The 14749-nt window shown below is 44.0% G+C and overlaps 1 protein-coding gene across 5 annotated transcripts in view; it reads right to left on the bottom strand.

The window, feature by feature from the left end:
• The window catches only part of Palm2akap2 (PALM2 and AKAP2 fusion), a 452528-nt gene that overhangs the window by 218563 nt on the left and 219216 nt on the right, over window positions 1–14749 (bottom strand). For all 5 annotated transcript variants that reach the window (XM_051187834.1, XM_051187835.1, XM_051187833.1 and 2 more), the window contains exon 4: window positions 13208–13338. In XM_051187834.1, the coding sequence (XP_051043791.1) occupies window positions 13208–13338 (131 nt within the window). The remainder of the gene's footprint in view (window positions 1–13207; window positions 13339–14749) is intronic.

Below are 14749 nucleotides of genomic sequence, written 5' to 3'. Positions count from 1 at the left end.
GAGAGGTGGTTAGTTTGTGAGATAAACAAAGGGTTTAAAATAATGTCAATGGCAATATTGTAACATTCAGGAAGGAAAGAGTGATTTGGGGTGCATGGTCACCTCTCTGACATTCAGTTTGCAGCAGGCACGTTGCTTAGACTTTACGTGGTCACTGGAGTGCATCAGCTATGACAGAGTCTGATAAATTCCAGTGACTATGTCACAGCTGATACTAACCCTTGGCTCATGGCACAAGCATCTCACTGTGTGATTGTGGTAAAAGCCCACTTGTCTCTTCCGTCTTCGGCTACATGGGCCTGTTGGAACTGGAGGGACGGCCTAATGGTACATTGCACAGTCACAGCCCTGATTTCAGTCTTCAGCACAGGGGAGATAGACACCCACTTCAGTGTCACAGCCCCACCAAATTGCCATGAAGAAAGTTTTCAAATGCCTTGTTCATCATTGCCATCCCTTGATTATCACAGACCGGTACAGATTTGCCTAACCAAGAAAGAACCCACACAACTAAGCTTTAAAATTCTTTGACAGTTTCACTCATGTACACAATGTATTTTGGGAATTTCCAACTTAGGAAAAAAAAAAGTCTACTTGCTGAGAAAATGTCCATCTCTCCCTTCTCTAGTCCCATCTGCACACAGCAGCCTGCTTTCTTCCCGATCCTTCTACTCCATTGTCCCGTTTCCTCTGCGCTCAGAATCATTTTTTTTTTTTTAGCCTTCATCTTATCTGGCAGGCTTCCCCTGGGAAAAACAGCCCTGGAATTCCTGCTGAGGGATGTGTGGTGTGTGCGTGCATGCATGTGTTTGAGTCCATGTGTGTGTTCCTGTGCACATGGCACAGGAGTGTAAAAGACAAGAGCCATCCCAGGGTCCTTGGCAGGAGGGAAGCCGAGCAGCGCTCTGAGCCTGGAGCTGTGTCACGTCTTTTCTCAGAGGGCACTGCCACAACTCCTTTGAGAGGAGTTATCCTACCACTTTACAGTTGATGGGAGACTTGTCTGAGCTTCTTGGTATCCCCTTCTCCATCACCTCAGGCCTTGCTCGAGGTGGTTCAAGAATGAGGTAGAATGAGACTCTTAATGACCATCCAGCATAAAAGTAGCCACATATGCGTGTACACATTGCTGCAGCCCCAGGGTGAGGCCAAGGGACCCAAGAAATAGAAGTCTTTTCAAGCAGTAACGTCTCTTTCCACCTCATGTGCAGCTGCATCTCCTAATGTCACAAAGATGCCACATGGTTCATCTAGAACTATTCAATGCCGATGGCATTTAGAGTGGCCTGGCTCTGGCATGTAGAATCTGGATAAGGCAGTGTCACAGTTAATTTCAGCTAGGAACTGCCTCCATCAGACTGGCCTGCGAGCATGTCTGTGGGGATTATTTTTGATTACTAACTGATGCAGGAGGGCACAGTCCACAGTGAGCAGTGCCATCCCTAGACCTGGGCTGCGTAAGAAAAAGAACTTTGTATGGAGTGGAGCAGAGGCAGGCAGATCTTTACTAGCTTAATGCCATTTTGGTCAGTTAGAGTTCCAGACCAGCCAAGGCTACATAGTGAGCCCCTGTTTTTAAAACAACAACAAAACCAAACCCAACCAACCAAACAAACAAAAAACCAGGAGAGCGAGTCTGGGAGGGAGTCAGTAAGCAGAGTTCCTTCATAGCCTCTGCCTTACTTCCTGCCTCTGGGCTCCTATTTAATTGAGTTATTGCCCTGACTTCCCTCAGCGATGGACTGTGACATTGAAGTGTAAGCCAAATACACCTTTCCTTCCCCGGTGTTTTATCACAGCAACAGAAAACAGACTAGCACAGACGGAGCTCTCGGGCCATGCAGCACAGCACAAGTGACATTCCTATTGAAGTGTCCCTGTAATGCTCTGGGCACCAGCAGTGTTCAGACGTCACCCCCCTTTCCCTTTGTCTTTGTCTTTCTCTGGTTGAAGGAGAATAAGAGTGACACTAGGATACCCAGAGCAGGTTTTATGCTAGTAGAGATTCTGTTTCCAAGGAGACAAAGTGGCCTAGCAGTAAGACAGGAGATGTTTCTCATCAGCAGGAAGGAAGTGGTCCCATGAACCCTGTGGTTTTAGAAAGGTCACATGAAGGCCTGCATTCCTTAATACTTTGTTTTGCAAATAAAACTGAACATGTGCTCTATGTTAAAAAAAAAAATCTCAAAAAGGGGATGAGAACTATGACTTTGGGAAACATGCTGCTACTAATTCACCTGCCCCTCCTCACCTTCCCCCAGCCTATCCCTCTTCCGTCACTCGCTGGCACTCACTGCCGAGGTTTACGGTTTCAGCTTTTCAGTGATGGAGCCTGGACTTCTGAGGTTGCTCTGGGTGAGAGCAGGCAAAGCAGTGAATGTATGAGTGTGCTAACGACCTGGATTCTGCAGAGGAAGAGGGTTTAGCTTCCGTATCCTATCTGTTGCCTGGAAGGGTCCAAGCATGGACCTGAGAGCAAAGAGAGGCTGACTCTGGACCTTAGCAATGGAGACACCACGTCTGCCTCTTTACGCTGGTCCAGTCCCATTCCAGGCTTGCCTTTGGACTCCTGTGGGAAATGGACCCCAGTCACCTGACCTAACTGTATGACTTCCATGTTGTCACTGAATATGGTGTGTCCACAAAGGTACCTGTTTTGTGAATCCAGTCCCCTGTATGAAATGCTGAGAGCGAGTAGGACTTTTAAGGGCTGGGCTAAGGTAAATTTGTTTAGGTCACTGGGAGTCCTGCCCTCTAAAGAGATTAAGGCATTTTTGTGTGGGAATTCTGCATTAGTTTTTGTAAGAGCCAGGTATTAGAACTGAATGATCATGGTTCCAGAATCGCTCTCTGATTCACATCTCAGCATGGTATCTCTTCTTGCGCAAACTCCTGCTGTGACGTCATCTAACATGATGTGAGGTCATCAAGGGGTCTTCACCAGAATTGGCACCATGCCATTTGGTGATTTTTTTTTGTGCCTCTAAAACTGTTAAGATAAACGTATCTTTCTAAATAAAGTATCCAGCCTCATATATTGTCTTATAGCAGTAGAGTTATACTCTGCTTCACACACCACCTTCAGGATGGATGATGAGTGAAAAACATGGGAGACATTCAACACAAGAGTCAACACTTCCATTCTACCAAGAAAGTAGAAAGGTAAGAAATGATATCACACACGATAGGCACACCATGCTTTCAGATTAGAAAAGTATCATTTTTGAAGTTGTAGAGAAGAAATATGGGGCATGTCTGTAATAAGCCAAAAGGCTTGAAATCAACTATCTAAGAGATTGATTTTGCTCAATTCCTTTAACTGCAATAACTGTCCCGAGGGTTGGAAACTGCAAGCATTCCTCACGTTAGGCTTTTGCATGGACTCAGTCTATGTGAGAAATGTTCATAGTTCCGGATTCTAAATTACTAGACACCAAACAAGGTGAAGCTAATGCAGGGGGTTCTCAACCTTCCTCAAGCTGCAACCCTTTAATACAGATCCTCATGTTGTGGTGACCCCAGCCATACAATCATTTCCTTTGGTACTTCATAACTGTAATTTTGCTACTGTTATGAAACATAATGTAAATATCTGATATGTAGGATATCTGATATGAGTTCAGGCCCCAAAGGGGTCATGGCCCACACGTTAAAGACCACTGTTCTAATGGCTCTTAGAGAGCCAGAGTGGGGCACAGTGCTTGGGACAGGATGTTCTTGTACCTGAATCACACTAAAAAGCTGGAGTACAGTCTAAGGTCTTGCTCCCACACCTGTGCTGGTGTCCAAAGCTGACACAAACTTAAAGCATCAGACTTTTACTGTCAGTGAAGATTGTCTATTCTGTGTTGTTCCACAGGTAGGGAGGGAACCAGAGAGAGGCTGCAGGGACAGTGTTTTCATCCCAAAGTAGGGTCCTTTGCAATAGTGAAACCTGTTCCAATCTTAATAGTTTGATTTTTCAAGTTCCCTGTCACTTTTCAGCCTTTGAGGAGAGAATGTGTATCACCTCCAGCTCCCCAGGGTCATCCTAGACTCAGCCAAGAGTCGATCCAGGTAACTGACTCAAGAGTTTGTGGTTTTATGAGTTGCCCTAAAAGGACTGCCTTTGCAAAGCCGGCACAATGGCAGCAGCGGTTGTAAAGAGACATTTTACTTAAGCTTGGATTTGACTTTCTTGTCTGGATGCCTCAAGGTGGGTAAGAACTGCTTCATGGTTCTGTACGCTAAAGCTACTACTTACTGAGACAGGGTTTCAGGGTTTCTCTATGTAACAGTCCCAGCTATCCAGGAACTCTCTTTGTAAACCAGGTTGTCCTTGAACTCACAGAGATCCACCTGCCTCTGCTTCCTATGTGCTGGAATTAAAGGCTTGTGACACTATACCCAACCAGTTGTTGCAAGATATTTGATTACACCATGTAAAGGTGTGTCACTGTGATTGACAAAAAGCTGAACGGCTAATAGCTGGGCAGGAGGTACAGGTGGGACTTCTGGACAGAGAGAACTCTGGGAAGAAGAAAGGACTCGCCGGCCAGGCATATGTGGAGGAAGCAGGGTGGGCAGTACAGAGTGAGGGTAACCAAGCCATGTAAAAGAATGTGTATTAAACCACATGGGTGAGTTTAAACTATATGAGCTAGTTAAGAACAAGCCTAAGCTAAGGCTGAACTTTCATAATTAATAATACGTCTCCCTGTCAGTTTTTGTGAACTGGTGGCCCAGAGAAAAATCCATTTACAGCCAGTTTTGAATTTTGAGACAGGCTCTCAGTATGTAGCTCAGGAGGATGGCCTTAAACCCATGATCCTCCTGCCTCAGTCTCCCCAAGTGCTAGGATTACCATGGATATCTGGTTCAATCTTACACGTCTCCTAAAGACAGTTTCATAGACTTTTTCTCCAGTGGTAGCTGTGTTCAGAGGCTGGGCCTTGGGACTTTAACTTAACAAGTAGCACAGGAATTCCCGGGGCAGTGTTCAGAGGCAAGGCCTTGGGCTCTTACTTAATAACAAATCCATGCACAGGCTTGGGAGAGGGGCTTCACTACACACACACACACACACACACACACACACACACACACACACACACACACACACAAACACACCTACCACATGACCCCCATGATTGCCTCACTTCAGGTCCAGAAACAATGGAACCAAGTGTCTGTCCATGGATGCAAATCTCTGAAAGCATAAACTCAAATACACTTTTCACCTTTAACTTGACTTTCTCAAGTATTTTTGTCACAGTGACAGAAAACAACCAATAACAGATAACTCTAAGCTTTATATGTATATGTGGTTCCATATTTGGAGTGATTTTGTTACTTACGGGACAGTTAGTACGACCTGAGGTCTTTTCTGTTTGTTTGTTTGTTTTGTTTTTGTACTAACTAGGGTTGGGGCATGGTGCAACTGGAAGCCATCCCTAGGTGGAGCCAGGGATACAATTATAAAACTTCATGCAGAGTATAAGGTAGCCACCAACAACAAATACTTATTGGCCCTAAAATGTCAATTGTGTTGTTGAGAAACCCTGCTCAGGAGAAGGAACAGACAGTAACAGTGTTGTGCCTGTGGACAGCTTGCTGTGCCTGGCTCTTCCCAGATACACAGGATCTTCATGTACTATATCTACCCTGCACGGTGGGCTCTGTTTTCATCATTGCACAGTTAATAAATCCCAACTGCAGAGACGTCACACAGTTAGTCACGATCAAACAGCTAGACCATTTGAAATCAGGATTCCAAGTTTGGTCAGATTTGGTAGTGCAGGTTCACCACTGCCATGCTACACTAGTAGGCTTCTCCATAATGGTACACTATCTCTAACAGAGATCCAGGCTGTACTCAGGTAAGAAGATACACTCAGGAGTAAAGAGCTCTAGAAAGAGACCTAGGGAGCCACACCCCAAGTGGAGCTTGCATTTCCTGCATGAACCTGAAGGAGGCAGTCACTCCAGTCATGAAAACTGGTAGGGGGAGGTTGGAGCCTCCCAAGACATGGGAAAACAATATGTTGCTCAATATGAGGCATCTATAGGGCTGAGTAGGAACATGATAGCTGTCTATCTTCCTATAAAGTGAATGTTAGCATGGTTGCACTTAGTATCATAGGTCTCAAAATATTTTATCATAAAGTAACATTTGCAAGAGAACTAACACTAGAAGGTACAATTGCAGTATCTAGTGTATTTTTATGTAGTACATACTATGTAGTATATAGTATTGTTTTGGATCAGGAGAATAGCAACTCTAAATAGGAGTTTGGAAGTGTGCTGCATGCAGGGCAGGAACTCATGCTGGGACAGCGATGATAGGGCATGCCAATGTGGATCGTCCCTCTCCTACTTCAAAAGAACAGCGTATCACAGAGCTAAAAACAGCAAGTACAGAGAACACAGTGAATCCCAACTAAGCATCCTCCGTAATTTCAAAGAACATTTGTGGGTGCTGGTTCCAGAATAGCTGGGAGTGAGAGCAGTCTCAGTGGTTGCCAGTCCCTAGCACAACACACATATACTTAAGCCTAAAGTGTCTACCTCAGTTTTGAGACTTTTAATAATGCAGAGAATTAAATGAATTCTGATAAGCACCAGAGACAACCAGGGAAAAAGTGGATCCGCCCACTTGCATTATCTTCTTTTTCAATTTTATTTTTAAAGCTGCATGGCTTTCTCCTGGTTAGCAACTGAGACTTCAATATTTTATTCATTGAATATTTGATGCAACATACTTTTGAACTGACAGCTGTTTGGATGAGTTATTCATCTCTGCAGTAAATCAGTTACTTACAAATGGGTCTTTTGTTTCCTGAGAATCTAAACACCTCCGCATATTCTGACCTGTGTCCAAAGCCACTTCCTGCCACAACAGGGACATTTCTTGACACAGATGTGTTTGTTTCAAGAACAGCTCTCTAGCCAACTCTTCAAATAAGAGAACCTCATGGCTGGATGATCCCAAGAGACCTCTCACTAAAGAGATGAAGAAAGGGATCAGAGACAGTGAGAGATTGCTTTATCATGCAGAGAACTGCCTGCAGAGCTGAGAGGTCATTCCTTTTCATTCATGATTCCAAGGAGTGAGATAGAGGAATAAACATAGTCTAAGTTATCATTAATCAAGGAATTGTAAGAACACACTACACCTTTGAGTAAGACCTAATTTATGATGGGTAAGCTCCACTGTCAACTGGACTAGATTTTGAGCCACCTACACCATTCGTGAGCCAGGGCTCCTCCCTCCTTCTCTTTCTGTCTCCCATCCTTTCTCCCTCCATTTGTCCTTCCTGGCTGTATCTGTGAGGGTGTTCCCAAATGAGACTCGCCCTGAATGTATGCAGCATCAATTCCACAGCTGGGGGCTTCGGTGGAATAAAAGAAGGAAAAAGAAGAAACCAGGGGAGGGGCAGCATTCTGTCCTTTCTGCTTATCTTCTGTCATGAAGACAGCCACCACCACATGTGCCTACTGCAACAATATTTCACCCAAGTGCATGGGGCCTGACAACCACATGTGGACCCCTCTGAAACCAGGACCCAAAACAATCACCTTCCTCTTATGTGGCTTCTGCCAGGCATTGTCACAGCAATGAGAAAAATAATGAATACGTTACTAAATTAGAAAGATACTCAGGTGGGAAAAAACCCAAGGCAAGCAACAAGGCATATTAATGACAACGGGTAAGACATAGACCAAGCTAGTGTAGATTTAGCTGCCTAAAATCTCCAAAAGCACCAGTGTGAGATTCTGGGTGAACCCAGGGACACTGATAATAGTTGAGCATGGGATTCCTCAATGTAATATCCCAACAGGAAACAATGCATACAGATGTTGACATCTGAGGTTTGCTTTTTTAGTTTTGGGTTTTTGAGTCAGGGTTTCTCTATGTAGCTTTGGAGCTTGTCCTGGAATTAGCTCTTGTAGACCAGGCTGGTCTTGAACTCTGCCTCCCAAGTGCTGGGATTAAAGGCGTGCACCACCACCGCCCCGCCCAGCTCAGATTCGTTTTTTAAAACACAAGGGATGTGTATAGTCTGCCTTCAAAAACCCTCATAGTTTTTTTTTTTTTTTTTTTTTAAACCTCATTGATCTCCATTTTCTAGCAAGTTGAGAATATAATCATGCCACCACCCAGGGAAGAACAGAAAATAGTGACAAGCTATCTGCTACAGTGGTGAGGCTTTTGCCCTCCTCTTCAGCCACTCTGATGGCGTGACTTGAGGCCATATTGCTTATAACTTCAGCCATTGATCTAGGAAAAGCAATTGAAATTTCTAGGCTTTGAAGAGGTAGCCAGCTTCCTTGGTCTGCATCTTTCTTAGCCTAGGACGATGAGCTTGTTTCTCCTAAGGATCAAAGCTCTGCCATGGAGAGCCTTTGGAAAAGAACTCAGCTGTGTGGCAAGCGGCTCACACTTACTCAGTAGTCCCCAAAGGTGCTTTCAAATGTCCTCGAGTCAAAGCCAGAATCAGTCTGAATTCAAGGGCCATGGCTGCTCTCCTTTAGCCTTGTGTGTTGTATTGATTTTCCTGGCATCAGTGCTAGCAACGGAATCTTACAATCTGGTTTTCTCTTTATCTGGTAATTCTTCTAAAACACAATTGTACGGAACATGCTTAACCTTTTTTAAACAGTTATACATTGTGTGTGGCAGTGGCTGTGTGGGGGTGGGTGGGCACACAGTGCTCGTGTGGAGGTTAGAAGGCGATCTCTTGGGGTCAGTTCTGTTCTTCTAACATACGGATACTGGAATTGAGCTCAGGTTACCAGGTCTGGCGATAAGTGCTTTTACCCACTGAGCCAGGGACTCCTTACTTGAGGCACTGAATTCCAATTTCTGGAACGAGACCTATGAATTGTTTTTAAAACCTCCCCAAGGTGATTATAATGTCCAAGATTTAATACTCTAGGTTTATTTTCCTTCCCTTCTTCCTTCCCTCCATCCACCCCTCTTCTCCTTTTGTACTACTTCTATCTTTCCTCCTTGGCTAACCTGAAAAATCAAACCACCACCAACAGTAGCTCTGAAAGGCATAAGATGTTTCATACCAAGGCACGGCCTATGTGCATAACTAACTTTTCAGAAGAATGAGGCTTGAGATTTCCTACAGCACTCCAGGCTGTGATGAATTAAAAAGGTATCTTTTCATCCTTTCTTGATGGTTAGGAAATAGGAAATAGGAAAATGTCGAACAAAGTCTTCATGTTTTATTTAATCACATTAATCTTATTCAGATTGACCCAATCATAAAGAAGTAAGTTCTAGACACACTTAAGGTTCTGGTGGGCCATCAACCCCCTTTTATTTTCTAAACAAGTTTACCCTTATTTTTCCATGCTTTATGATGGCAATGTTCTATTCTTCCTTCAGACTTTTTTGGTTTCATTTCATTTTGAGAAAGTGCCTCATATAGCCCAGGCTGGCCTCAAACTCTCTAGGTAGCAAAGGATGACTTTGGATTATAACCCTCCAGACTCCACTTCCTAGACACTGAGAGCACGGCTGTGCACCACCATAATTGGTGCACAAGGCGCTGGGATCAAACCCAGGGCCTTGTGCATGCCAGGCAAGCACTCTACCAACTGAGCTACATCCCAGTCTCTTTGGAGACTGGGTCTCATGGAGCCAGGGATGGTCTAGGATGACCTTGAACTGCTGGATTCTCCTGTTTCCACTTCCAGGATACAGAGACTACAAAAAACACAGCACCATGCCTGACTTACTTTAGTATAGGAAAACAGAACCATGTGTCCCTTTCAAGAGAATCTAATACACTAATACATTGCAAAGGAGTGACTCAGAGCAGTGGGCAGGAAGCTAAAGAGCTACAGAGCAGTGTTTTGTTGCACAAATTCTTTTATTCGGAGGCTCTGTGGCATCTTCCAGGTTTCCTGTTCAGTAAAGATCAGATTCTGGACAAGACCCCCAAACCACTCCTTTCCTCTTTAATCTTTTCTTCCCTTGCCTCTGCCCTAATGTGCTGTCTGAGTTTTCACTCTCTTCTGTAGTTCAACAATCGTAATTGTGGAAGATGAACTTACCCACACCCACCCTTTATCCTTCTTTTATCTGTGTTTCTTCTACCGAAAATGGTCCACCTGTCTCCTTTCCTTGACTGGGTGTGGCTACCAGCATGCTCTAGCATCTAGCTTATGGGCAGTTCTAAGTGTAGGCCTTGTTTCTGCTCTGCTCTCCAGCGCCTTTGTTATTTCTGTAGTAAGATAATAAGAGCAGTCTGTTGGTCTGTTGGTGTGCAGAAATGAAAGCAGCTGCATCCCACCTACAGCTTAGTGCCGTTTAGCTGATCTCAGCCAAAGCAAGCAGAGTCCTGTGGCCAATCCTCAGACTTTGTCACACAGCAGGAAGCTTAAGTGTACCATGAGCCTGACAGCTGTTCCAACAGCCCTCTGTAAGACAGAACTCAACTGTGCCCAACCGTGCGGAAGTATCTCAGCAGAATGAGTGTTCCTTACAGCATGAAGGATGGCAGTCCTTTTCTTCCCTTGGGACTGGAATGCCAAGTCATGAAAGCCTACAAAGGTTGAACATACTTAATCCGAAGGCTTAAAGCTGGGAATGCTTCCACATCTGAATCTTCATGACTACTGACAAGCAGGCTTCTCCATACCGCCCTCCAATGGGTCAATATACAAAGTTTGTTTTAAATGAAAAGTTATTAAGACTTATTGTACAAAGCTACCTACAGATTATGTGTAAAGTATGTATACAAAACAAATGCATTTTGTGGTTTCATCTCCAAAGTATCTCATTGTATATAGGCAAAGATTATGAAATAAAAAAATACTAAAATCCAAATGCGAACATCTCTGATCTCAAGCAAGTTGCACAACAGTCACTTAATCTATAGAGGAGAGAATACAAAAGCAGGGGAAGCAGAATTCAAATCCCGAAACAGGAAGGACCATCAGGAGGCCTGGAGAAGGGGAAGGTGCCCACAACAGCCTTACTCATATGCGGTAACGCTGAGAACACAGCTTCTCTGGTCCACATCCAGTGCCCATGAGGCCAGTGCCTGGCAGACCATGACAGGAGCAGGCAAAGCATCCCCTGACTCAGCACAGCCTCTAACCCCTTTTCCCTGTCTTGGCTGTTTCACTCTTCAAGGAGCTCCAAGAAGGTTCCACATACCTATGCATGAGCTCTCCATCCTCTTGATTCAAAGGTGGAAAGATCTGCTCAGCTTTTCTGTGGCTGTCCATGCCCATCTGAACCCCTAACACTTTTAGCACACCTGACTGGTTGACTTTGCCAAAACTGAGCTTTTATTAAGATGAACCTCCAGGGCCCCATCTCAGTCTGTCAGTGGCTTACCAACTCCCAGACCATAAAAACTCAAACCCACAAGAAAAACAAAAAAGGTCATAGAATCGACTCTTTTCTGTACTAACGTACTCTCCTCTGTATAAACGCTAGTAACAGTTTAGCTCTTAACCCTTTGTGCTCCATAAAGTGTGTTCATGTATGGATATGTGCACATACACATATGTGTATGTGTGTGTCTATATGCATACACCTCCTCAAACGTTTTCTTGACCGCATCTCCCACAAGCAATGGTCAGTCAAGCTGTTCTGAGTGCTCTTTAAAACACATTAGGGCCCCGGCAAATCAGGGGTACAGGCTGAAGTATGTGTTGGGATTTGCAGTCAGCTTGGTTATCCATTTAGTGACACAACTGGAACCTCCGAGATGCCTCCAGTCTTTGCCAGCTTTGTCTACAGCAAGTGACAGTGCAGCTGGCACACTCTGCTTTGCTTGTGTGACAGCTTTTCATGTCTGTCAACTTGACTGCAACTGGATTCTATGAAAACACAAGTGCTGTCTACTCCTGTGAGCGACTATCTTGACCAAGGCACCTGAGGTGGGATGAGCAGAACGAAATGTAGGCGGCACCTTCTGGTGGTAGCCCAGATCGTAGGGCATGGGAGGAGGACTGCTTGTCTTTGCTTTTGTTGATAACTTCATCTGACTTATTGTTGTGACTGTTACATTCCTTAACTGACAGTAGCACCAGCTTCTCTGGGCTTCTAAGTGTAGACTGAAGACCAGCATCTCTCCCAGAATCCTTTTGTGAATCAGCCCTTGTTGGTCTACCTAGACCTTATCATGTAAGTCAATTTAATAAATCTCTCTTTAATATATATTCATTGTCTCAGTTCTGTTCCTCTAGAGCAGCAGTTCTCAACCTTAATGCTGTGACCCTTTGCTATAAAATTATTTTTGTTTGCTACTTCAAAGCTGCAATTTACTATTATGAATCATAATGTAAATAAATGATACGCAGGATATCTAATATATGGCCCAAAGGAATCACAACCTTCAGGTTGAGAACCACTGTTCTAGAGACCTGACACACTTGTTAGTTGGTTAGTTAGTTGGAGACAGGATATGACTATGTACCCTAAACTGGCCTTGAGCTGGAGTTTTTCCTGCCTTCTGGTGCACCTGCTAAGCCTTTGCTTCAGCCCCAGGAGGAGCTGGAGGGCCAGAGAGAAGGTCTTAGCAGAATTTGGTGGAATGGGTTTGTTGGAAAGACTCAGTTCTAAGGCCTGTATACCCACCACCTTCCATCCCCAGCTGTATCTCTGTCTAGGTGTCCTGAGACCTGGGATAGCTAGAGTTTGCTCCTGAATGGGCCTGACCAGTTTCCTGGCCACAGAGAGATCACCCATTTTCTATATTGAGATAGTCAGAACCTGATTGAGAGCAATCAGGGAAACAATGTACTCGCTGAGCAGTTCAAGGAGGCGGAGCCAAGTTGATCTACTGAACTGAGGTACAGAGACTGTTCTTTCCTATGCTCCCTTCATCTCAATTCCAAGAGTCTTGGCTACAGTTCTCCCATCTCAATTGATCACATGTGGCAAATCTGCACAGAAACCCTTCACACTGGCCACAGCAGCCAGCAGCTGGACCCATAAAGGAAAAAAGACAGAAGCAGATGGGAGAATTCAAAACAGTGCATTTGGGGAAGGGCAAACTGCTGGAAGACATCTTTGTACTGTATTATAGACCAATGCAGTATTAGTGTTATGAATATTAACATGATTCACACAGAAGTTTGACCGCACCAGCATCTATTTAGAAAGGCAATTCTACAGCCCCAGGGAAAGGTCGAAGCATAGAGAAAGCGCCCCCTCCAGGGAAGCAGTGGTTACTGCAGTCTTGGAATCACCTACCTCTGAATGTTATCCTCAAGCTGCTTGACTTTGAGCTCGTCCTCCTCAGACTGCCTTCTCCTGGCTTCCTCCTCCTCCTCTGTTCCTGCAGGTACACCCTGCAGCAGCCATTTTTCCCGAAGCACTTTGGACTGTGGGAAGGAGGGAAGACAACAGATAAAATGAGACCTTCTGGTCCACATCTTTCTCTGGACTAGCAGGGTTTCTCCAACAGATCTGCCCCTCAACAGTTCAGGCTTGACCACTGCCTTCACCCTCCCTGACATGGCTGTCCACTCCTGCCTGGCCATGCAATGAGGATTCCTGGACTGTTGCTTTTCTACATCTTTTTTTTTTTTTTTTTAATTCAGTTGTGTATTTATTGAGACCCTACCTCATACCCAACACTATTATGGCTGTAAACAAAAACAAAAACAAAAAACAAAACAAAACAAAAACAAACAAACAAAAAACCAACAACAACAACAAAAAAACAATTCATGCCCTACACACCTTCTATTCCAGTTGGTGCATGCCTTTGATCTTAGCACTTGGGAGGAAGAGGCAGGAGGATTTCTGTGAGTTCAAGGCCAACCTGGTCTATAAAGTGAGTTCCAGAACAGTCAGGGCTATTACACAGAGAAACCCTGTCTCAAAAAATCAAAATGAAAACTAAAACCAGCCTAATAAAAACCTTTAGTGACTCACATAACATTCCCAGCAGCATCTCTAGTGTGGTTAAACATATATACCCCTCCTGTGCCAGTGTGTGAATATTCTATAGAGGAGGACAAAACATTTTCACTTCAGTTCAATGGTTGGGAAAGAATAATTGCTGCTTTGGGAAATGAGATATAAACAACATACAACAAGAGCCTGTTTAGGCTCCCTAAAATGAAGAGCAGGAACACAGGCAAAAGAGGAGTTACTACTTTGTGGTCCCTACGTGGAAAGTAGCATCTCCTAGGTGCCTGCAGAGACTGATCTTGTGCATCATGGTTGAGGACCATAGAGTACCCAAGAGTGGATCAGTAGTCCTGGGAATGAACCACTGTGAGGATTCATAGGACCAATTCTTACAAGGAACAGAAGGTAACAGGAAAACAAGAAAATGGTCAATAATGCTGGATTGAGGGATCAGTAAATAGTTTCATTACAGACCATTATAGAGATCTGCTTGATGACTGTCACAGTGTGCTAAGAAGCAAACGTGTGACAGAGAAATGGCTCAGCAGTTAAAAGCACTGATTGTTTGACGGGAGATGCCATGTGGTCTTTGAAGGAGTTGAAGACAGATAGTTATGGTTATAATTTTCCTTAGTTAGGATTAAAAATAAGTCACATATAAGACTTTAGACTCACAAAGATAGGATAGATAATAAAATATTTTCTTTAAGTCTTACTAAATGTTAACGGACTAAATATTGTTAACTGTAATTCTTATTTGATAATTGTTGTGTTATATATTTTGCTATGTTAAGATCAAAATCCTTTTTATTTAGACAGAAAAGAGGAGATGATGGGAGGTGTCATTCTGTAAATGTTTCTCATACTGGTTAATAA

The sequence above is a fragment of the Phodopus roborovskii genome, unplaced genomic scaffold, assembly GCF_943737965.1.
Source record: "Phodopus roborovskii unplaced genomic scaffold, PHOROB, whole genome shotgun sequence".
NCBI classification, from domain to species: domain Eukaryota; kingdom Metazoa; phylum Chordata; class Mammalia; order Rodentia; family Cricetidae; genus Phodopus; species Phodopus roborovskii.
This window is presented reverse-complemented; position numbering and strand designations above follow the sequence as displayed.